Raw genomic sequence first — 26,090 nt, forward strand, 5'->3', positions numbered from 1 at the left:
ATAAATACAGGACAATGTGCAATAATGGAGCAGGTGTAGTATCAGTTTAAAACTTGCCTGAGAATCCTCCAGTATACCAGATTTCTACAGCGTCCAAGTAAGACTCTGTTATTTGTACAAGAATAATTCATCTAGAAAGCTGAAAATGTTTCCACCAAATGTCTTGTTTCATAGTGTACTGCACTTTGTGTTTTATTCTCTTCTGTTGTGTCTTGTTGATTCATGTTGGTGTCTTGGGTGAAGCCGTTTTTTCTTATGTGTACTTGAGGATTATACTGATCTGTCTAGGTTTGTCACACTGGTGCAGAGTTGAGCTCCATATTCACCTGAGCTTCAGTGAGTAAATGAGGCCATCTTGTGGTTAAAAACAGAACATTTTAACGATTTTAAATTTCACCCTTGCTTTCCTTGCTACACTGACCAATTTTATGACTACTCCTTGATCATTTTATATTCAAAACATCGAGATCTTAAATACCAATAATCACATTTGTACAGTTCTATCAGTTGGCTCTGCTCACAGAAGGTTTTTTCAGTTTTTTTTTTTTCAGAGGATAAAAAAAGGAAGCAGCAAAAAAAAGAGGCAGTGTAAGTTTAATAGTGAGGGAACAGAACTTTGACATTTATTTACAGAACAATATGCTATAAATGTTATGTTTTCTCCCCAGTAACCCAGTCAAAGTCAGGCAGTTTAATTAAAAGAAACTGATAAAACAAATACACAAAAGAGCATCCTTTATCCTTTTCACCTTCCCTGACAACTTTTTTGGAATTTCATATTTTCCTTATTTATAATCCTGACATTTACATGACAAGTTTGAAAAAAGAATCTTTAAAAAACAAAACAAAAAAAAAACTTCCATGTAATTATGTTATGAGTGATTCCCACTCAGTTTCGCTCATGACTCCACCTCCACAGACAATCCCCATGTGACCTAGTGACAGGGTGAGGCTCCGGGTGCACTTGTTTCCGAGGGTTCAACCGCTACGAAGGACCAGGAGGCCAAGGCTTGAACGGAGGGAGAGGTGTAGCGTGCCCAAAGCCATGGACTACCAACAGAAATTGGCTGAAAAGCTCACCATCCTCAATGAGAGAGGGAATGGGGTGCTGATACGAATGAACTACATTAAGAAGGTGAGGGAGACTTCAGAAACTAATAGTGTGCGCAACAGAGACGAGAAAGAAGGAACTTCTTCTTTCTTCATGTTTTGGTAATTTTCTCAGACATATGTGCCTACAGACAATTATTACACAAAACATAAACATATCACTATATACTTATTCACTGCTCAGCAATTTACTGAATTTGAAATTATTTGGATTAGTTTATTTTAATGTTTGTCTTAAGTTTCCTCAGAGCTGTTAAAGTGGAACAATGTGACTAATTTTATAGATTACAATCAGCTTTTAAATACACACACACACAACAGAATGAATAATGATGTATAAAGTAAATACAACAGGACATGTCAACATACTTTACATCTGTAAGGCACGGAAGTACAACAGAGTCCTCTAAGAATGCATGCCAGCAGTCAGGACCCAGTAATGCACAATTTCCCAAAGTCAAGAGAATCTTCAGACGGTGTAACTTAAACTGTAGTAATGAGATTTTGTGAAATAAACTGTGCTGTTGGTGCGGATTGTCTGCGTACTGACCGCACTTTATGAGCAGCACAATCTCCCAACTGCAACTGAGCGTTTTTCTCCAAAGAGGAAGTGCAATCAGGAAGTCAGTCTGTGCTGTCAGTCAAAATTTAAGTTCTGAACTGAAAGCTGTGAAGCTCACACACAGCAGAAGGAAATATACTGAACTAAGAGGGGCTCCAGGGCCACCGTCTATTCTTCTGTTGTCCAATTTCACAAACCAAATCAGATTTGCTACCAAATATAAATGTGCGCCACATCTCTTCCAAGTTTAACGAGAAATGACTTTTTTTTTCTATAATCTTGCTGACAGTCAAACAAATAGTCATGAAAACACTGCTGCCCTGGCAGAGGTAGCCTATCAGGGAATGTGATTATTTAAGCAACACCTTGGGACAGGTCCATGGTTTGGAGCTTAGCTATTATAAAATCACCACGTGAAAGCATGTTTGGTTCATGATAGTATAGACATTTGTGACATGTAATACATAAGCATGTGCATACACAAACTTCATGCTTGCATTTATCAGGAGAAGAAGTGAATGAACAGCTTTAATTTGAGCTATTTTAAATTTTAAATGTTGTCCAGTGAAGTTTTATGATGCATGCATTATTAAAGGTTCTGCACTCAGACATCACACTTGTGATCTACTACTCAGTTCAAGATTAGAGAATAACATCCTCACATAATTCATTATCTCACTTCCGTTCCAGTTATGTGCAGACCCCAAACTGCGACCCTCCATCCTGACAGACAAAGCTATGGAACCTGCTATCAAGTATATCAACAAGAAATTCCCGAACATCGACTTCAGAGGAAACATTGTAAGTATGAAGCAGAATCTTTGTCTAACCTAATCAGTGTGATCGTTTTTCATGCTTAGTTTGCTTGTTTCAGATTTCACTGAGATTTCATTGTCAGTTAATAATTATAATAGTGTGTGATCCAGTGAAAATACTGTGATTTAATGCTTCTCTGTTCTGTGTTGTGACAAAATGATTATCTCATGAAAACAAAAGTCTGCTATCTTGTGATCATATAATAATGCTTTTGAGAACAAAGTGTTGCATCAAAAGAAATATTCAAGATATTTATGATGTGCAAAGATACAGCATGTTACAGTATGTTACGGTTTTTGTTGTATTGGATTATGCTGTTTTGTCCAAATATCTCTGTTCATATTCTTTTTATAGGCATTTATAATTATCATTTATTTAATTTTATGCATTTTAAAGAATTGATTGATTTGAGTATTAAAGGGAGATTCTATGTTCAACCACTGGAGAAAGGATTCATACAGTTTGTCACCTCACACCTGACCAGTAATGTTTTCATTATTCTTCATCACAGCAACATCTGACCAACATTCAGCGACAGAAATCTGAAGTGCTTTCAGCCACAAGCAGCTACTACGACTCTTTCATGGATGTCATAGAATTCAGGGTGAGTTTTGTTTGCTTTGTTTTGTCCTTCTTATCTTCCCCCCTCTAAAATTTCACTTTTGGCATGACATGGAAATGACACCAAGCAAAGCATCGGACGATTAACAAATAGTGAAAAATACTCAAATTAGACCAGTGTAAACTAGACGTACGTCAGTCTTCAGATTTGAAAAGACAACTTTGAAAACCGTGGAGGTGGTTGCAGCAAACAGAGCCCTCTTTCTTTCTGTATACCTTTTATTTTACCTTTATTTTAGACTTCGTTACCACAAAATACATTTACATATAGAGTGGTTTATTATGAAACCAGAGAGTAATTGATTATATTCCTAATATCAAGGACGCTTACTGTAACTCAGTGTGGTTTGTTGCAGTTTTTACTAACTTCTTTACATTTGCATATTTCTGTGATGGGGGTCGCAGCCAAGCCAAAGGCATCACTGGTATTTGTGAGCTTACAAATGACTCAATCTTGATGCTATAGAAATACATACTAATGGTTAATGGTTAGCATGATAATATGCTTTGAAAATTTCATTAGAGACGTGAAATTAATGCAGATATTGCTTTGTTATTGTGCAGGTCTTTGTTTTCTAATCGATCTCTTCTCTGTTCTTCCCTCAGGACCACGTTTATGAGCTGCTGAACACCATCGATGCCTGTCAGTGCTTCTTTGATATTGTAAGTATTTGCTGGATGGCTTGTAATTGCTTTAGTCATGCTCAACCTCTGCTCATAATCTACAAAGCTGTCACTCTTGTCTCCTATCTTATTTCATGCTGCTGATGCACATTGTTTGCTGCTCCATGCTGCATTCTGCTGTCATTTTGGACTTTATGTTGTTTATTTCTTACTGCCCCTGGTGACATTTGTCAGATGTTCTCAGTATCACAAATAACCCTCCAGTTATCCTCAAATATTACTAACACACTCCAGGGATATTTGTCTCCAAAAAAATGATTTGCATAAAATTGCTGACCAAGTTTGTTCCAGGCACTGTATTTATTGAATACATAAAAAAACAACCCTTGATAATGAAACCTACCAGTGAGTTGACCTGTACTCTAGCGCCACCATCAGTCCAAACTTTAAATTAGAATTAATGTGTCTTGAAAAGGTGCCATACAAAATGTTAAATCTTATTTTCTGACAACATTAATGACCCCAAGAGTCTGAACCCTATTGGTTTTAGTGATGATATGACCTTTCCTGTAGCGCCACCATCAGGGCAAACTTTCAGTTTAGACTTAGTGTGTCTTGTATGACACTTGTATTATGGGACAAAGCTTGTATATTCCTGCCAAAAAGAACAAGCTAATCTAAGTTGTTCCAACTGTCCCCATACACATGCTTCCCCTCTAAATTTGTCATCCCAGGTACAATATGTTCCATCGGTGTAATGAAGAGCTCTAATGATGACATGATGACTTGATGTCTACAACATGGCTGACTGCATTTCTGGTTGGGCCTGGAACCATTTTGATAATATTAGGAGTGCTAAGTCTACCCTGCTGTTGAAGAGGGTAAAGGGACCACATTATCTTTCAATTTTTGGAAGGGATTGTGTCTGCTGGTTGAGAGACAACAGGAAGGTCAACACTCGTATTCGCATCAGATGAAAATTCTTCAAAGTCAGGGTCCTCCTCAACACAATCCTCTGTCTCAGAAACATTCTCCCCTTTCACTGTCAAAGAGCTATTCCAAAACACCATTGACAGTAAACTTTTCCCCACAGGACATTTTCAAGGGAAAGAGCCCACAGATTGCAGTACACAGAGCACAATGAGGAATGATTTAGATAGAGGGCTGCCCTGCAAGCTTTTATGTGTTTATTCCTCACTAATTTTGTATGAACAACCAATGTCCTTGGGAGAATACCCTCCACAGCATAGGAAGTACCAGTTCTACTTCAGCAGGCATCAGATGATAATTTTAGAGGGGGGAAATATCCGCAAGATGTATCAAAGTTCTCATGGAAATAGTTGTTTTGTTCACCCTTCTGTTATCAAATGTGCACCTGCAGGTGTGAGGATGTTAAGTTACACAGACAGACAGGTTTTAAACAGCTAAAGCAGGCTGGGGTCAATGTGACCCCAGAGGAACACCAATGAATGCAATATGTGTTCAGCACAGTGAAAAATATGAACATGATAATTTTATGCTTAAGCAGTTGTCACCGTCAAATTAGGAAAAGTCATGATTATGAAGCAAAAAAATAGTCAGTTTGACCCCATTCAATGAATGGCAAGCCAAGGCCTCCTTGTTCTTCAGTTATAAAAAAGAAAAAGTGAAAGCTACAACTTCTATAAATTAAGTGCTGTAAAAGAAGGCACTAAAATCAAAAACCATAAATACTGTACATAACTATCCTTTTCTGGTCAAATTTACCCCAAGAATAATAGGAGGGTTAAATTGCTTGTGATGTCTACAAAATAATCTCTCAAGCCATTTTACTCTGCTGTATCTGTGTTACACTATAAGCTGGAAGGAGGTAGTTTCTGACTCTACTGCAATTTTTTTATCTCAGTCAGTCAACTTTGACTTCACCAAGAATTACCTGGATCTGATCGTCACCTACACGTCAGTTATCATAACGCTGTCTCGCATCGACGACAAGAAGGCTCTGGTCGGAATGTTCAACTGTGCCCATGAGATGACCAATGGGAGCAGGTAAGAAAATGAAAAACTGCTGAATGGATCTGCACCGATCTCACTGATAGAGTACAGTGTAATTTGATGGATGACTGTGTTTTCCATTTACCTACTGCTGAAAATCCCATCTTTCCATCCTTGAGCACTTTAATTGAAAAAAGTTCCCACATCAATCAATTGGAGTACTCTGCTGATTATCATAATTAATAAGTATTATAATTCATCATGGGACCGACACGAACTTTTGTGCCAAGTGGTATTTTGTATTCACCGGTTTTGGAGGATGTATTCACACATTTCAAAACGAAGACATGGGCATAAGACATGAACAAATACGTGATAGAATAACAAGAATGTTATCTTCATTTGTATAGCACTATCAAAGCAAAATTAGAAACACTTAACATTGCAGATAAATGTCATAAAAAACATAGAAACAAAACATATGATGACAGTAAAGAGAAATAAAGAGCCCAACTAATCAAATTAAAATTAGAAAATGGATGGTTTGCAAACATGCAGATACCACAGAAAATGTAATAAACATAGTAAAATAAATATGAGTACTACCAGTAACAGTAACAGAATAACAGCAACCATAGTCAGATAAAATCAAGGAAGGAAAAATGATAAAAGCTTGCATAAAGTATAAGATATAAAAGAAACAATTTACTCAGTCTGCCTTATTTCCTCAGGCACACTTAGAATAGAAGTCACATTTGACTTGAGTAAGACCCCACACAGTTAAACCCCCACAGAGGGGCCTCAGCGCTTGGTTATTTCTGTCGCCCCAAAATTAAGCTGTGCAAGATGATTCAATTTCTTAAAGACTAAATTTGTACCCTCAATAAAATCCCTGCAGCTAGATGACCGTACTTACATAGTGCATCATTATTATGATGTCCTGCTTCTTTTCTTCTTCTTGTGACTCCACTGACTAATTACATGCTACATTGGATCCTGCAGTGACCCCTCCTACCCACGACTTGGCCAGATGTTTGTGGAGTACGATCATCCCTGGAAGAAGCTCACTGAGGAGTTTGGCCCCCATACAAGGGTAAATTCATCTGAGATAAAAATGTGTATTTGCTCATCATTAGCTAAAAATGGTACGTAAACATGTTATGATTCATTTCAGAGTCAAAGGTGGCTGGTGGCCTGGCAAAATATATAAAAATATGTTAATAAATTATGCAAAATGTTCAGTTTGATTTACTTTTCTGCTTATATTAATGTGATGTTTTTCTCCTTGCACCCCCTCTCTATATTTTTATACCTTTATTTATTTAAACACCGCACATTTAGTCCAAATTATAGACACTTTCGTCCTATCATGGTACTGTCTTGACAAACAATTCGTCATTTGATATTTTTTATTATCTTTAAGCTGGTTAAAGGTATTTTTATTCCAATCTGTCTAGCAGTATAATATGTTGTTATTAATCATAGCAGCATATTGTTGCAGCTCATTGTGAAAACAGAATCATGTTTTCACTTAGGAAGTTATTGCTATGGATTTCATGACTGCACCACTCCATCAAATGAAAATATTTTATATTCATCTTTCCAAAAATTACATATTATGGTATCCGTGGAATCCTCACTTTAGCTGTACAGAGGTAGGAATTTGCATCAGGTCACTAACTGCTGAGACGCTGACAGTTAGAAAGGGTTTGCTTGTGGTTTATCATGAAATATGCCTGTGTGTGCTTTAGACCACAGACTGCAGTTTATGAGCCTTGGATTTGAGGTTTGAAGCGCTGCCATCTCTTAATATCTGTGTATTTTGCTTTCTTTTTTTATTTTCCTTCTCTCTCTCTGTATCTCCCCCACTCTCTGTCCTCCCCTCAGTCTGTGACTACAGCGTTGCTTTCCCTGAAGATGCTCTATCCACGTAGGAACCTGCCAGCAGAGCAGTGGCGGAGCGCCCAGCTCCTCAGCCTGCTCAGCGCTCCAGCTGCCATGCTGGATCCAGCCTGTTGTGATACCGTGAGTCCCCCTCTGCTCACCTCTCCTCTGGTATTTATCTGTGACAGAGGGAGAAGGGCGCTAAGAGAAATTACAGAAGGAGTCACAGCCAAGATGAAGTAACAGCAAATGTATTATTCTATAGGTCACATACAGACTTCTTGAAATTAGGAGCTCTATGTCCCATTTTATATATCATTTCAGCATAACTTGCTGTATTGCCTTTTAACTTCTTTGCTCCTTCCTTACATCCATCTCACTAGAGGATATTTAAAAACACCCACTTATTTAACTTCCTGCATCAGCACATTTTGGGAGAACAGTCAATATTTCTTTGAAGTAAAAAAAAATCAATAAGCTCAGAATAACATGCAGAAAATTGCTGAGCTTCCTCTGCAAATATACAAGAGAACAGTGGCAAAGCAGTACATAACAGAAAACACAATGGCATGGTATGCTATACTGCCACCTCTTAAATAGACTTTTCTTAGGCTTTTCTTTTTTGTCACAAGATTGCTTTAGAAAACATGTCTGCGCTGGCAGCTTATACACTTGTCCTCCACCACAGATGGCATGTGAATACCTGTCTATGGAGGTGATGGAGCGATGGATCATTAGTAAGTGTTTCTCCTTCTGACAGGATGTTACCATTTGCAAATTACACATTAGTACGAGCAGGATTCAAGAGTTTTTTCAGCACATCTCAGACACTCTGACATCTTGTACATATGAGGAGAAATGCGGAAGCACAGCTACAGCTAATAAAAGGATCTGACTTCAGACACATTTATAATTGGCATTTCCCATAAATGACAAGTAACTTTAACATTATCAGTGCATAACAGCTAATTTTCAAATTAATTTTTTTTACTGTAACTGTCTTGATTTTGGTATTGCTTTTACTCTTTGTGTTAATATTGTTTTTGTGCCATCATATCTCCAGAATAGCAATTTTGTCTTCACACCTCACATCTTAATGATTGAAAGAAAAAGCAAACAGAGCCCTTGACCCAATTATTGACGATGTAATCACAAACAACAGCGGGATTCCCACAGATTTTTTAGACTTTCTAGTGATTGTTGCTGACCTTCCTCTTTGTAGTCGGCTTCCTGCTGTGCCACAGCAGCCTGAATTCGAACCAGGCTTCCCAGGAGCTGTGGAAGATGGCTCTGCGGAGCGGCATCTACCTCACCCTCACCAGAGGCGAAGTCCTCAACATACACAAGGTGTCTGAGGACCTCTTTGACAGTATTAAAGGGTATGAAATCTGTGCTGCTATGCTATGAGAAACGGTTGATGTATAAATATTTTAGAAACAAGATAACAGACAGTAGGCGCAAAATAATAAACCCTCACATCTCAAGCAGTAACGAATGGGAACTGATTTAAAAATGGATCTTAGATGCCGTACTCTGAGAGAGAACAGTCCTCAGCAGTAGCGTGAGTCATTTGGTTGTGTAAATTACTCATGGGTTGAGCCTGTATCAGCAGTGCTAACTGCCATATTTTGCAAATACCTAATAATTTTATGTACGAGTTTTAGGAGGACTTATTCTTCATGAGATTGCATATTGGTAGTAGCTAATACAATATGACTTGGGTGAGCAATACAAAATCATCAGGCTGAATTTTTGACATAATCAGAGCAGAGCAACTGTGGAGATAAACTACATTTTTTCTAAATCCACCTCTCCATAACATTGCTGGATATACACTCAATTTAAAATGAGTAAAATAATCCAAACTCAGCCTTCGACAGTTTCAAAATTGCAAAGGAAAAATGCCTTGACGCTGTAACTCTGGCAATAAGAGAGGAGCTCAGAGTAAAAATAGACCAAGGTTAGCAAGAGAGGACACAAGGTTGAAGAGCAATTATAGTGAGTAATCCCTTCCATGGATGAGTGTTATGATTTATAGTAAAACAGTTAAAGCACAGGACTGATCGCAGTGCAGGAGTGCAGTGTTTCCACGCAATCTTTTTCAACCTATTGAAAATTGAAACTGCCATGAAGTGAATAAATATCAAGAAAAAGACATTGTCAATCCCTGAAGACTGGCATTAATCCATCTATGAAATGAGCTTCTTACTGTGTCTGTTTAATTCTTTTTTCTTTACTTTTCTTTTTATCAGATATAGCAAGAGAGTCGCAGACATCAAGGAGTGCCGTGAGCATGCTATAGTGAACAGGTGAGCCTGGAAGGAAAATAATGAGTGTTTTTACCATTTTTGTACCATAAATGTGCAACCATGTGTATTTACTTTGGAACGAGCTGTGAGAGCGTAATGTTTTGAATGCTATTACCAGTGGAGCTATGCACAGAGAGAGGAGGCACTTTCTGAGAGGAGCGCTGAAGGAATTATTTAAAGTTCTGGAGGATGAACCTGGACTCCTGGGACCAAAGGTAGAAGTACAGTAAGGAGCATAACAGTGGTACTTGAGGAATATAAACCATGCCATTACTGCAAGTTATGACTCCAAAATAAAATTCTGGTCACATGACTTCTGATGTCTTTGATCCAACTTCCATCCGACTTGTATTTCATAGTAATTTAACTTTCACCAATCGAAGCTGAGGCTCTTTCTAACATTCATCTTCTGTGTTCTGTGGACCAATCAAATCCCCAAGGCTCTGTTTGTCTTCATGGCTCTGTCATTTTCCCGTGACGAGGTCCTGTGGCTCGTCAGACACTCTGAGAATATGCCAAAGATAAAGACGCCCGAGGACTACATTGACAAGTAGGTCACAGGTATATTGGAAGTAAACCACTGCTGTGGACTGCTGCAGCTATCTCTGCCATACTAGTCTGCAGAAGTATGGAAGCTATGTTGAATTTCAGTCACACAGAGAGCATCAGCAGTGAAGTAAATGAGGCATAACAATCACAAAACATCTTGTATTCATTTGATATAAGCAGGAAAAGCAGCAGTTATACACAGCAAAATTATCTATGCAGATGAGATTTTACAGTGGATTAAACATTTTAATTCTGCAAAGAAATAGCTACTAGTATTTCTGTGTCTGGTGTTGATTTGTTTCCTTTTTCTCCAGTCAGATGGCTGAGTTGCTGTTCCACATGGAGAAATTAAGAGGTCTGATGAGGAAACACATCCATGTAGTTCAGCGCTACCATGTTCAGTACCTGGCACAGTATGATGCCCTGGTCCTCAATGACACCATACAGGTACCTGCAGTCAGAAAGTGCAAATGTGCCCATAAATTGTTGAAAATGAACATGAGTGTTTCCACAGTTTTAAATTGTACATGGCAGGAATAAAAACAATGATGCTAACTGCATCTGTTGCTCACAATCAAATCATCTTTATCCACCACAGAACATGTATGTGTGTCCAGAGGAGGAATCAGTCCTGATGACCTCGTTTGTCTCAACCCTGTCTGCCCTCTCAATCAAACAAGGTAATCACAAGGAAATACTGAGCATCATCCACATTTAGAATTAATAGTAATGATCTAATGATAATAGCTATGTATTTTTCTTTACAGTGGAAAACAAAGAAGAGTTTGATTTCAGAGCGCTTAGACTCGACTGGTTAAGATTACAGGTATGAAAATGTGTTGCACAGCTTCATATGTCACGTAGTGTTCGTTTGAGAGTGTAAGATTTAGAAATGTATGGAAGATGTCACGTTTTCTTCATCTTCTGCTTCAGGCCTACACAAGTGTGAATAAGGCCCCTCTCCCACTAAAAGACTATCCTGACCTGGCAAAGGTGATGAACATGATCCAGTTTCACACCAGGACTGTGGACAGTCTGGAAGAGCTGCTGCAGGAGTCATCTGATGTGTCCATCCTCTGGTCAGTCCTCTTCTCTTCTCTTCTCTTCTCTTCTCTTCTCTTCTCTTCTCTTCTCTTCTCTTCTCTTCTCTTCTCTTCTCTTCTCTTCTCTTCTCTTCTCTTCTCTTCTCTTCGATAACTGCTTATTCTCGGTGTTTCCAGTTTCTACCCTCGCGTCTTTGAGAAGATGTTCATCCAGAGCAGTGAGGAGATGACCATGAAGCGTTACCTCATGGCCTTCCCGACCGTCTGTTCTCACTTCCATCACTGTGGACACCCTCTCTGCCCAGAAGAGGTCAGTGTTCAGTCACCTGTTGAAGAACAGTAGTTAGGAGATAGTTTTCTAACTCTCACACTGCACGGTGGATCATGACATTTGTTTCATACAGTCTACATTGATGCTGAAGTTTTCAGTCTATATAAAAATAGAGACATTACTTTGCTGATGCTATCTAACATAAGGGAACTAGTGATTATTTACAGGGATATGCTGTACATGCTTATTTGCTCCATTTGCCAGCTTAGTCTGCAAAACTAAAAACATGTGAAACAGTTTGTATTTTCAGCAGATTCATAATTAGTGTACACAGTGTTTGTGTAATATTTTGTGCATTACTACCTGTGTATTCAGTGTGTCAACCTGTTTGCACAGTCTCTCTCTACACTTGTGTCCAGATGGATCATATGGAAAAGAAGAGTCTGCGCCTGTGTGTGACCTTCCTGGAGCAGATAGCCAAGCAGACCAGCAGTGTTGTGTTAGAGATATGTGCCGAGCAGCGAAACCTCCATGACCAGGTGGAGTCTGAGTCTATTTCAGATTTGAAAAAAAACTAATTATCTAGCAGAGATTGATTCTGTGCTAGTTCATGTCCAAATATAATCACACTAGCTGTAGCTTGGCATCATTCTGTGTAGCTGGAGGCAATCAACACACTTGCAAAGTTGAATAAAATGATAAGACAGGTCTAAAAGTGTGGAGTTGATTAGTATAGTAGTGTTGTTTCTGTAATCTATTCATAAAAATATGACTATATAGAACAATGTTGCTTGTTTGTCTTAAAGGATGATATCTAATATTTGCTTTCCTGGTTTTTATTCTTTCACCCTTTCTCTCTGTTTCTTTTGTGCTCATTCTCTCCTTCTTTGCATCCAATTTTCCACATGATACCTCCTTAGTTGCTGCCAAAGCACTGTGCTGAGACCATCAGTGCAGCTCGTCACCGAAAGCAGAAGAAGCCCGTGCAAAAAAAAGGAGAGGTCCAGAAAGAGAAGCCAGGCGCTGAGAGTTTGAGGAAAGACCGGACAGTCGCGACCAAGTCAGCTTCTCCTTTATTTTCCTTTGATTATTCTCAACGTGTCCTCCATTTATCTCACACTGTCTGAACCTTTGATCATTATACTGAACTGGCAGAAGTTTAGAGTAAATCTGAGTGTAACTGATACACCCCAGATTTCTGGAGATGTACAGCTTTATCAACAGAACTGACTCAAGTGAAGTAGTTGTTAAGTAAACACTCGACAGTGTTGGAGTCTCGCTCTGCACTGTAGCTTCAGTTCTGCTGACATTTTCAAATTGTTTTCTTCAACCAGTGATGCATTTCTTGCCTTCAGTTACTAGGAAGACAGGATGAAAATGCTCTTGATTGCAAGACACAATTTGTTTTGAACTTTATTACCTTCAAATTGAATCAGTCAGTGTGGAAAAGTACTGAATCAAACCAGTAAAAGTTAGAAACATAACCACATAGCAGTTTTACTGGCATCAAGTTTATTTTGGTGTTCTCATTGTTTGGTCATATTCTGGATTTAGCCACACTCAGAGGGCTCTGAAGTCTGAAGAGTTGTAATTCTGTCTCTTTCCCTCATCTCAGTTTTCCTCCCCTTTTCCTCAGTTTGGAGGTTTTTCAATTCGTTAAGATCTTTATTACCTTATTTGTCTGAGAATAGAACATCCACAGTAAAGTCATTGTCAAAATATATGTCCTAATTTTCTAAAGACGTGCGTCGTCCCTACTCTTTATCCGCTTCTTTTTCTCCTAGTGTGGACAAGCTGCATCTGATGCTGACAGAGCTCTGCTCCTCCTACAGTCTCTGCAGTGACTTTATTGTTTTCAACCACATCGTCGTTCCCACAGAGTTCCTCCTTTCTCATCTGGAGACACGCCTCTCTGAGTATGCTGCCATTACATTTGTCTAAATAACTGAAGATGATATAATGAGTCCTGAAGGTGTAGAAAAAGTAGTGAGTCTCTGAAGTGACAGTTGTGGATTTTTCTCCCTCTTCATGTGCACCTTTAAGAGGATGTCACTTGAGCAGCTCTATAAACAATTAGTGCCAGAAATATGATAATTGCTGATATGAGTGCCTGCTTTCATTGTGAAAGGAACAAGCTGTCCATGAAATATTGTTTTGTCTGCTCGTGCACAAAGACTCTGTGCGAGTTCAACCCTGCATATTAACATAATGCCATTATTTTTTTCCCCCTGTTTTTACTCTGCTGATGTTAAAACTAATTGACTGAAAGCTTCCTATTCTGCAAGCTGTCATCCATGCTTAACAGAAACTGCAGAAATGGTAAAAACAAAAAGTCGAATCACTCCAGCCAGTGTGTGACAGAGAAAACTGAAAATCACCTCAAGTTGCATTTTCTCCAAATTGTCACTTCTTTGGGGTGCAGACAGGTTTTTGTCCTCCAGAAACTCAGGGAATCATTTGAAGCTTGACTCTTGTGAAATGTCTTCTCCATCTCTGTAATGAACCTGAATTCCCCCGTGTCAAGCTGTGTTGCACCCACTTAAAAATCTGAGCGGAGATCCATCATGTCACTCCCATGCTCTGTGTCATTTCAGTGCTAAATGCTGTTTAGATTAGGGCCTTGGTACCAGGGTAACCTAATGTTTCTCTGTATATGCTCTGTTTAGTCTCCCTGTCTTAGCTGATGATTATCTCCCCTGTCACCTTAAAATTAGCGACCTCGAGTAGCAGCATGCTCGCAGTGATCAGTCCTTCTGTGGCCAAAAATTGTAAATACAGTCAGGGAGAAGAAAAAAAAAAGTGAGAGAACGGAGGGTCCCAGCAAAAAATAAATACATTCACAGTGAAGCCCTGGAGCGGTGAATGTGCTGACCTAATGAGGGTAGGGCCGAGTCGCCATGGCTCGTTTAACCTGCTTTAAGTTCCCATCTGTCCACCCTCAGTCCACTTCAGCGCGGTGACAAGTGACGTTGGTTCAACATGTTTCCCCAGGATCATTGTGATAATGGCAAATTACAACCAGACCACCCAGGAGATAGCCCGCCCCTCTGACCTCCTGGCAGGGATAAGGGCCTATACAACCAACCTGCACAGCCTCTCCAGCTACATCAATGTGGACGTCACCCGGCTGGTGAAGAGTGTCCTGCTGCAGCAAACACAGCCGTTGGACTCTCGTGGAGCCCAGACTGTCACCACAATCTACACAAACTGGTGTGTGTGTGATATATAGGTGTACCTATTGTGTGCTGCATCTGCATATTTTTCTGAAACATATGTATCCAAGTATATATTCGCGTGTTGCCACCTGTAGCTCAAACATGTCACACACACAGAAACCCACAGGAAGCAGAACTACACATGCACGTTGCACAACTTGTACTGTAGCACACAGAAGTGCATCCTCCAGAACATTCTCAGCCTTGTTTCCTTTTCTTGCGTTCTCTTTGTCTCTCACCTCGTGCTGTTTAACTGGAAGCTAAAGTTGCTGAGGAAATTATATCTTGTTTTGCGTGTTTCCTTTCTGCATCTCAGGTTCCTGGAAAGTCTTCTGCGTCAAGCGAGCAACTCCCTCATCGTCCACTGTCCCACAATGCAGTGCTTTGTCAGCCAGGCTACTGACAATGAACCAACTTTCAGAGCAGAGGAGTTCTCAGATATTTCAGGTCAGCACTGGAGCTTGATTATGGTAATTTTATCTACAGTAAAAATGGAAGTGTTAAAAGTTAGAAGTGCTACTTTTTGAAGTATCACTTTTGTATTCACAAAAAAAGGCACTGACAGATAAGTGAGACAAATAATATAAAAGCAGCACACGTGGTAATGAGGAAATTATTCTTTGACCTTTATTGCACGTTACACTGTGTGATAAAGCAATTTACAAGACGTTTATCAGTGATGTGCAGCCCTTAGTATCCATAGCAACAACTTCAACTTTTGAGAGGTTTTGTTTTGAGCTTGTCCATGTTGTACAGTAACTTCACGTTATTAAGCTGCAGCCTTATAAAATATTTTAGACATGGTGTGTTACCTTGTTGCATTCTTCAACACATTTTACTCTATGAGAATGGAGTCAAAAAGTGTCAGTAAGAGAGATTTTATTTAGTCATTTTTACTTTTTTCGAATACATTTTTATATTTGACAGGTTTGAAAAGTTTCTCTGTGCCCACAGTTTTAATGATCACAAGGATCACCAATCCAAGAGATGACTCACACTTATTAAATGCCACAACTTGTAGATCTTGCTCACTCCTGTCACATCGCATGCAGACGGAGCGTTGTTGCTCAAGAGGATGTGAAGCTTGTCATCGCGGTGGTGTGTAGCGTTTTCTTCCACACCGCATGTCGTTCAATTTATTCTGATTCTGCCGGGCTAATGTGAACTTCAGAATTTGCTTCTCATCTCCTCCACTCTTCCGTCGCTGCCTCATAACTATTCCAGCATCACTTGTCTCTCCTCCACACAGCCTCCTGGTCCTCCTCCACACTACCTCGTATGAGTAGTGGACTCCTGTGACTGTGTTTGGGCTATATTCGTGCCACGTCAAACCATGGCTCACGCACACGCAAGCAAACATGAGCAGAATACATGCATTTATAAAGGAGACCGCTGCACTTAAGTAGACACCCCCACACAGTTTCATCATTATTGTCTATATTTACTCCAGAGTGAGGTATCTACTTGCCTCACAGTGACTCACCTGCACATCCATTAACCATTTCCAATTTTAGCCGCCCACATCCCTGTGCATCCATATTCATTTAGATGTCAAGCCGAGTTGAAGGTCTAATAGCTGCAGTCGCCTCTGTTTGACTGATTCAGACACTTTGAAATTACGTTGAATCATCTTTATCATCTGCTTCACTAGTAGAAAGTCTATCCATCCATCCAATACACTGCTTAATCCTTATTACGGTCACAGCGGGGCTGGAGCCAATCCCAGGTGACTTAGGGCGAAGGCAGGGGACACTCTGGACAGGTTGAATGTCTATCGCAGGGCTATATACAGTATATAGACACTTGCGTTCACACCTATGGACATTTTAGGGTTACCAGTTAACCTGAGAATGTTTTTAGACGGTTGGAGAAAGCCGGAGTACCCAGAGAAACCCACATATGCACAGGGAGAACATGCAAACCCCACACAGAAAGATCCCAGGAAAGCCGTGATGCAAACTGAGGATCTTCTAGCTAAAAGGCGAAAGTGCTAACCACCAAGTCACAGTTCAGCCCCAGTAGAAAGTCAAGCTTTGCATTCGATTCCTGTAAAAACGATGTAACGAAACAATGCATCTTCATTCAGGCTTTCTTTTGTGAATTCATTTAGGCAGGGCTGCATGATAACCACGATACTTAAATTATTCATGTCAACTTTCAAACAGAGTTACAGGCTCTGGCAGAGCTGCTGGGTCCATATGGCCTGAAGTTTCTGAGTGAGAACCTGATGTGGCACATCACCTCTCAAGTCAGCGAGCTGAAGGTACAGTGTGTAGCAATGAACTTGTTTTAAAGATGTAAACTAGTGGTTTGCAGTTGCAGTATGCATTGATGTGTCAAATTTAGTTTAAGCTAAAGTTAGCTCTTGTTTTTTCACCGGATAGCATTCATTTTATACAGTCAGATCTCATCAGATGTCTTGCATTAGGTGTTTTGGCTGTTAGTATGCAGCAGACAATGCAGCAAGTGTGGTAGATTGGCTTCTAAAGCCCACGAATTATCAAGCTACAGATCAGTTATTACTGTCTTTGTATAGAGACACAAAGACACAATGAAATAACTAAACACAATCTATTGATACAGTTCAGTGACTTCTGTTTGGAATTGATTTTAAATTCTGTTAAAAAGGAAATGGAAATTGGAAAGTTTTTTTTTTCACAGAAATGAAACATCATATGTTTCAATGGCATGATATTTTGTCAAAAAAAATCTGTCATTTCCAAATATATTATTTTTGCTACCAAAGATGTAGTCACAGTCTATAAATAAAAGTTAATTCAAATAAATTTACACACTTCCTTGTATTGTGTAAAAAGGTTCATGTAAAGGCAGTTTTATGCATAAAAGCTGTAGATCTCTTTTTAAACCAACCCTAGATCATCACACACAAGAGACCAGTTAATAATGCTGTACTGCGTCATGCTTCCCACTTTGACACCTTTAACTGAAGCGAGAGGTTGCAGGATGTACTGCCAGACAGACCTGTCACAGCTATGACCTCGCCATTGTAACTCCCTACTGTAAATGGTTTTATCACTTATTTCACTTTCATGTCTTCTTAGAAAATGGTGATTGAGAACATGGACATCCTGGTACAGATGAAGAACAACTTTGATAAGCCCGAGGAAATGTCCAATCTGAAAAAGAGGCTGACAGGTGAGAAGCACAGAGGGAAGAGATGTGATGGAAGAGGCAAAGGTGCTGAAAAGAGTTGTAGAAAAAAGGAGACTGGAGGAGGAGGAGGATCTGATGAAAAGTACGAGGTGAGAAGAGCGAATACGAAACAGATTAGAGGAAGAACGATACTAAGAAGTGAGGAGGAGTACTTTAGATAAATTAGTCTAAGCATGGACCACAATTACTTTTGTTCTTGTTGACATACAGATTCAAATTACATCTTTCACCCTCAGAAGGAAAGAAAGTGTGATCCTGCTTTAAGCTTAAAAACAGGCGTGGGCTGACTTTTTCATTATGAATGAAGCAATTTAGAAAAAACTGAATTAAGATGTTAAATGTAAGAAAATCTGATGCAGTGGCAGGCACAAGTATGAAGTACTGCAGACAACACTCAGGTGCCAGTAAAGAGATAGATGGAAAAAAATACAGCAAGAATAAGAGTTAGAAATCCCGATACATGCACCAGTACATCTATGTAAGTACTTTGCTAAAGTAGGCTTTTGAAATTCAATTTTGTGCATCTACATGTTCTCCTTAAACACCTAGTTTTTACTCCTTAAAGTACATTTGATTGCTCTAGTTATAGGTTTCATTGCTGTTTAGGATTTTTACACAATAAACATACAGTTATACATCCATGCAATGATAATCCAGTAAGACTTTAGATTCTGATGATAATGGTTACCAGTAAGAGTTTGAATGTGGGATTTTTTTCATTCATTTTTTTACTGTGTATGGGTTTTTCCACCGCATGCTTTTCCTACTCCAACGCACGACACGTCAATATCTATTCTTCTTCAGGCTGTAATTCTCATGATAATATATGATCTTAAGCCTCATCTGCTCCCCCAGAGTGACATTCTCATCCATGTAGGAGCCAGAAGTTAATTAAGTGCAAATAACCAGTTGTGCTGACAAACCCTGAACAATTGTTGTTTGTTGTTGTTATCAGTAATTTCATGTTTTTGTTCGTTACGACAGCAATTTGTCACACATTCAGCCATAGTGTTATAATTGGGGACACTGCACTAGCAGAGCAGCAGGCTTCATTTCATGCTCAAGTGTACATTATGAAAACAACAGGTGTAAAGCTCAGATTTCTTCCATATGTGCTTGTAGGTGGAGAGAATGTGCTGAAGAGGATGACCATCATCGGGGTGATCCTGTCCTTCAGATCAATGGCACAGAGCTGTCTGAAAGATGTACTGTCCAAGATTTTATTATATAACCTATATAATGATGCTGTGTAGAGTGTGGTGTAGATATGAAAGATATCTGGAGCTGATATTATCTTAAGTCCTTGACATTATATATAAAGGTCTTTCCTTTGTTATGGATGATCCCATTAATATTGTGTCATATAATTCTGCAATCTAGATCCTGCGAAAGCATTGTCCCTACCTGATGGGGCCCATCGAGTGCCTGAGAGACCTCATCTCTCCTGAAACCGATGTTAAGGTAAAGCACAGCTGTTCTCCCATTTTGAGAGAGCTACACTGTAAAAAAAAAAGAAAAAAAGTCATCCATATGTTAGAATCCCACTGAGGAACAAACGTTCAGTAATCAGGTTTCCACTGTGCATGAATCATCACATCACAGTTTACCAACAGTGTATTCACAATTTGTTTTCACTGGGTTACCTTGTTGAGGGAAACTTTGTATTGAAAGTCAAACACAATTTTGTCAAATTGTGTTGACAAAATATCTGTTTCCTTTGAGACTGTAAAGGCTGATGAGGTGATCGACTGTCATCAGAGGCTAAGAATGCAGAATATGCCTGTGTATGTGTGGCAGAATTTAATATATTTAAATAATAGACAGAAAGCAATGGTAAATCTGAGCTAAGGGGCTTAAGAGAAACATTTTTTTTGTTCTTTAGTACTAACCAAATTAAATTCCTTATCTCCCTCTGGGGTAATCTGTGTGACTTTGACTCATGAACTCTCCCTCCCTGTACTGACGTCTGGCCTCTGAGTACGGCATGACAGCCGTGCCACAGCCCGGGCCAGGATAACCTCAAAGACGTCAGCAGCCCTCCTTGTGCCTCCGTGAGAGACTCTGATCGCTGCTGCAGCTCTGCTCTCTGAGCCACATTAGTGGAAACATTCTGCCCAGACAGGCCAACCATGCATGTAACCAGAAATAGGGCAAGATCAAAAGCCGAGTGTCAAGACAAAGACACCCACCACTGGTTTAGTGTCACTCCTGGAAGAATATGGTGTATGTCACTTCTGTTACCGTCATGTGAAATACAAAGCATAGAAAAGTGTGTTTTGAAGAAGTTGGTGGGACTGTAAAATGTAAAGTGTTCAATTTGGACCACAGCGGTTCAGTCATTAAAAACGCATGACGTGCAGATTCAAGGGAAAGTGAAGGAGAATTCCATCAGTATCTGTCTAGATTTAATCTTTGACCTTGTGGATATAAAATGTCATCACTTCATCATTTTATCTCGTCAGATATCTCAGCCCGATCTCACGAGGATTCGTGAAACTGTCACGTAAGTTTTAGTTTCGGTTTCATGCGCACCAACACGATTTCGTCATGTTTTTCGTGCCGCTCACCACGAAATGCGCACCAATGTATTTTAAACGGCGGACTTTTCGTGCCACTCAGAACATATTTCAAAAGAATGTGTATATTATATTTTTAATGTAAAACCGTGGCGAATCCAACGCTATATTTTCCATGACATCGTTCCTAAACATAACCCTAACCATAACCATAACCATAACCTAACCATAAGCCGGTGGTACACTTACCAATTTGCATAGGAATTTCAAGCATGTCCGGCGGCCGGCGGCCGCAAACGCGATCGCACAAGCAGTATACGCCGATGGACAGCTTAGATCGTCATGAATCCGCCGGTATAAACCACTTTCAGATGTGAGTACCACAGCGAAAAACATTTCGTGGTGAGCAGCACGAAAAACATGACGAAATCGTGTTGGTGCGCACGAAACCGAAACTAAAACTTACATGACAGTTTCACGAATCCCCGTGAGACCGGGTTGGATATCTGTGTGACATTTTGCATCAAATAAGAATTAGGACCAAAAATGTGTTTTGGGAGTTGGTAGTATCCCTGATCTTTGACCATCAAAATCTAATCACTTCATCCATGAGTCCAGCTGAACATTTGCATCACATTTCAAGAAATTCCATCCAGTTGATGTAGTTTGGTGCAGAGACACTAAAGAGACCAAACTGTGGAAGCACTAAAAGGGAAAACTGCATGCAAAGGGGTTAAATGCACCTCATGTCAGCATTTTCTGAGGCTTTAAACTGCTTTTATTAGATAAACTTCCCTTAATGCTTCCTGACCTTACAGGTGACTCTGAGCGTGTTTGAGCTGGCGTCTGCTGCAGGGCTGCCGTGTGATATTGATCCCGCCCTAGTCGCAGCTATTGGCAGCATGCAGACAGGTAACACTAAAGCTACACATCATGCTATACTTTACCAGTTTACTCACCAGGAAGACAGTGTGTTCTTTTCTTTATTTGTAATTTACTGCAACCTTGCAGACAACACATCCATTGATGAGGAGTACAAATTGTCCCGTTTGTTGCTTGTCTACATCGCCGTGTCCCTGCCTACCTTGGCCCTGGACCCCAACTCGTACTACAGCCGAGAGCATGGAGGTGCATATTCATTCATTCATTTCAGCTTGCTTGACAGTAATTATTCTCCAGACAGCCCTCAAACAAACACTAATCACTTGTACTTCCAGCCATTATTTACCAGCTGCTGATGTGTAAAATGAAGGACTCCACCCAGGAACATGAGGCTTATTAGCGTCTCTGTGTAGCATATTTTCCAGTCTGACATGGTCCGAAGCAAAGCAAGTTGGTTAATGAGAAACACGTTTCTGCTGAGAGACTTTTGTTTACAGATAACTGTGGCTGACGTGCATTGATACAGTTACTCTTGGCATGTGGCCTTGCCGACCCCAACCGCTTGGCTCCGAGCCGAGACTGAAACATTAGAGCAGTAAATAGCTCAGATTTCTATCAAAGCACAAAGTGGCATTTTTGTCATAGATTATTTCCTTTGTCTCTATTTTCCATTGACATATTTTAACTAAATCTAGCCAGTGACCCTGTGGAAATACGCTCAGCATGCTTCCTCTTAAGCGTTACAGTTCATTAAGTAAATTTCTCCAATCACTGGGCTACAAAAACATCCTCTTTGCGGCTAAATTACAGGACATGCTATTCTATTATTCATCAATGCCTTTTGGGTTTTTTATTTCCTTAGGCCACAACAACAACATCCACTGCTTAGCGACGGCTATCAACCAGCTGGCTGCTGCTATGTTCACCATTCAGGACCAGAACATAGAGCAGCAGCTCAAAGATTTTCTCCTGGTGAGTGGCTAGCATTTTGTTTAGGAAACTTTACAGTGTGGAAACAAAGAGAGAAATGTTCATTGTTATATAGGATTGGCAAATATTTTACACATTTGACCATTCTATACATGCCACTGATTGCAGCCCCTTTATTAAGCTTATTAAGCTGTTGTTATAATTACTAGTATTAACCGTCCTGTCGTCCTCATTTACGGGCACCAAAAAATATTGTTTCCTTGTCTGAAAAAAATCCAAAATTCAGCAAAAAAAAAATTCTCCAAATTTCTGAAAATTTGCAAAACATTCAGGAATAAAATTCAAATAATTCAGTAAAGTTTCCCTTAAAAGTTTTATTTTTAAAAAATCCCCCAAATTTGACAAGAAAATTTTAGTAATTTTTTTTTAAATGAGTAAAAATCTTCCCAAAAAATTCCAAAAATATATATCAGTAACAATTCGCTAGATTTTGGTTGATTTTTTTGTGAATGTTCTTAAGAAACATTTTTAACATTTCTTTTTTTCCACCAAAAAATGTTCAAAGATTTCCTAAAAATGTTGAAAATGTGGACATCAGAAGTTTCACTGTGAAAATATGTATTTTTTTCCCCACATTTTCAAACTTTAAAACGGGTCAATTTTGACCCGCAGGACAACACGAAGGTTAAAACAGAGAATTATTCCAAATCTTTTGTGAGCTTCACACTATTCATGGATTTTTATTGTAAACCTTTGTCAAATGAAATGGATCACAGTAACATTGGGCTGCTAGGTGACACATTCAAAATGTTGTTGACTGTGTAAAACTTAAGATCTATTGTCCTATATGTTTTTAGTATGATGTGTTGATGATGTGTTGCTGCAATTACTGTTGCAACAACACATCATCAGTAGGGTAAAACTGGCCTGCCTCTCGACAGCTTAAACCCAGCTCTCGTTTCCTGTTGGGTGAACAATCCAACGCTTGGTATATTCTGCTTCACAATGATAGGAAGAGCCGACATGGAAGGATCAAACACAGAAAAGTTTGAGAACCAATAATTCAGTTACAGTATTTATAATCATAGAAATTAAAAAATAAACATTTATCACAGATTCTACACACCCAAATTTAATTATATTTATATATTCTTATAACAAGTACTAAACAAAGCACTTCTCATTGTAGACAAACTAGAAGCGTTAAATACATCTTTTTCTCTAGCAAGTACTTTACATTTCATGTGGAATAAATGTATAAAATTATTCACATGACATACAGTAGGCCTGAGAGGGAAAAATCACTCAGCTGAACAGTGCATTCCTCACAGACCTGGACAATTAGGCCATTTCACAGCAAACACAGGTGAGTTTCATGACTGTGTTTTGGTGCTGAGACCTTTATTAAAGCCACTAAAAGTAAAAGACACATGACGAAGGACGAATGGTTTTCTTGGGCACACAACTCTGACAATATTTTATTTGAAGAGCTTTCTCAAGACACTGCCAACCTTTTGCCCCAGTTAAGGTCAAGTCCAGCAGCGTGAAAACGTTCCAGTTGTTTGATTTTCTTCTCTTTGAAACTTCCTGTCACTCCACAGCTGGCCTCCTCCACTCTGCTTCAGTTGGGACAAAATGTGGAAAGAGTGGAGAGCAAAAACCGCGAGTCTGTCTACCTGCTCCTACACATGGTAGGTTCTCAGGGATTCATTTACTTTAAAAACGCAATAAGGAATTTGTGGGATTAGAACTTGACTAATGGAAAACCTTATGACCCTTAATTAGCTGAGTTTTTTTTCTCTTTACAATAACCCATCAGACCTGCAGTGTCTTCTATAATGGCTTGCTGCTTATCTCTGAAGCACTAATAAATGAACTTTATAGTAATTATGCATATTTTAGAGTGCTTCTACAGTTTTAAATGGATGGAGAGAGCTTTTGCCACAACCAAAATGAAAATTAGAAGGTAGATTTTTAATGTTAAGGTTAAAGTATTATAATTTTATCCAATCCTCAGTATCTTTAGAATATATTGTGGTTTATTCCTCTTTATTACTGTGGTAAAAACGATCAAAAATACATCAATGACCCTCACTGGAAACTGTGATCCTCTACTATCATGACCACAGGAACTTCAGTTTATTTTAAGTCAGTCCCACACATACCATCCTACTGATGTAAAAACCCAAATTCCCCACAAGCGCTCAATATCATCCTATTTGAGTATCATTTCTTACGAATTTCACTGTGCGGCTATTTTAAGGAAATGACTTTTTGTCAAATGAAACGATAAGTAAGTTGCTTTTAAAGATGATCAAATGCACGTATGGCTTTTGATCTCTTAACTGGATATGTTAACAATAAGAAAAACTCCTGTGATTCATCTAGATTGTGGAGGAGTCTCCGTTCTTGAGCCAAGACATGCTGGAGAGCTGCTTCCCGTATGTCCTCCTCCGAAACGCCTACAGGGAAGTGTACAGATCCTTCGTTGTCACTCTGGGCTGAAGACTCTGTTAAAGGCTTTGAGTTTAATGTTATTTATCCAAAAGATTTTTTCAGCGAGCATCCTTGCTTTGCTTTCATCACCACTCGGCAGCCTGTGATTCATGCAGGTCTCCAGGTTAAACGTGGCCTTGGATATTTTGATCGCAGTACATGTTGATTCCTGTGAGTCAGAACTCTGTATGTACCCACTTAAAAAAAATCCTCCTCCCTCATTTTACGTGATCTAGACTTACTTGTTTTCATGGTGCAGAATTGTAATGTAGATTAGAAGTTTTGTGAATATCAGCTTGAATAATTCTAATCAGCAGCTCTGGTCAATTTGGTAACATCAATTTTAAACTTACTTCTGTCATAAACATGTTTTTTTTAATATTTTTAGACTTGAGCCACAACCAGTATTACATAGAATATTGTAATAACAGTTCATGTGTAACATTATTTCTTACGATTGTAACCAAATTAAAAAAAAACAAAAAAAACAATAATAACATGCTTGTTTTCTTTTTGTCTGTATTCAACATATGTACTTTGTCTATTTCCAGTCTGTCCTCCATCGTCGCTACCCTCCCAGCTCTCCTCCTTGTCCTCTTCATATTTCATGTACAATTTAAATGATGCACTCCAGCTTTGCAGAGCTGAAAGTGCTCTTTCCGTTCGGTTGCCACACTGGAGATACGGGTGCTTACTTCTGTTTGCGTACAGGTTGTGCATGTGTGTGCATGTGTCTATGTGCAAAGTGTATTTAAGGTTTTACCATCTGAGGCCGAGGGACTCAGCCTTCTCACAAGAGCACAAAAGGCTCAATTCCCACTACAGGCAACATTTATGCATTCATGAATAAACAAACAACAGATCCTGAAAGCAGCACCTGACCAAATAACAATGCAATACTGTTATGCATAAACAAGAGTAAACAGTAGGAGTGAGTCAGTGTTTGTTGTGTGCATGCAAAGTCAGTGAGCGCAGTATGTAACAAGGTTTTGTGAGATATAATGTGGCATTTATGCACACACACACACATAATTGTCCTTCCTTCCTTTTACATTTTCATATTTTGCGTGTCCGGGGAATAGACACACATCAGTCAACAGGTTTGCTCATTCTT

At 39.2% G+C, this 26,090-nt stretch overlaps 1 protein-coding gene across 1 annotated transcript; it reads left to right on the forward strand.

The window, feature by feature from the left end:
• Positions 1–926: 926 nt before the first annotated feature.
• On the forward strand, positions 927–25,467 carry nckap1l (NCK associated protein 1 like). The gene is made up of 31 exons (XM_022208662.2): positions 927–1,135; positions 2,363–2,473; positions 3,000–3,092; positions 3,716–3,772; positions 5,619–5,761; positions 6,710–6,800; positions 7,595–7,732; positions 8,280–8,328; positions 8,814–8,970; positions 9,844–9,900; positions 10,019–10,115; positions 10,341–10,450; positions 10,764–10,896; positions 11,048–11,129; positions 11,217–11,275; positions 11,383–11,528; positions 11,670–11,802; positions 12,183–12,302; positions 12,684–12,823; positions 13,548–13,679; positions 14,755–14,973; positions 15,295–15,425; positions 17,144–17,241; positions 18,041–18,134; positions 19,275–19,357; positions 19,533–19,613; positions 21,487–21,580; positions 21,680–21,796; positions 22,413–22,522; positions 24,082–24,171; positions 24,869–25,467. Exons 1-31 carry the CDS (start codon positions 1,046–1,048, stop codon positions 24,983–24,985), a joined length of 3,372 nt encoding a protein of 1,123 aa, XP_022064354.1. The 5' UTR covers positions 927–1,045; the 3' UTR covers positions 24,986–25,467.
• The last annotated feature ends 623 nt before the right edge of the window (positions 25,468–26,090 follow it).

The sequence above is a fragment of the Acanthochromis polyacanthus genome, chromosome 5 (genome assembly GCF_021347895.1).
Source record: "Acanthochromis polyacanthus isolate Apoly-LR-REF ecotype Palm Island chromosome 5, KAUST_Apoly_ChrSc, whole genome shotgun sequence".
Taxonomy (NCBI): domain Eukaryota; kingdom Metazoa; phylum Chordata; class Actinopteri; family Pomacentridae; genus Acanthochromis; species Acanthochromis polyacanthus.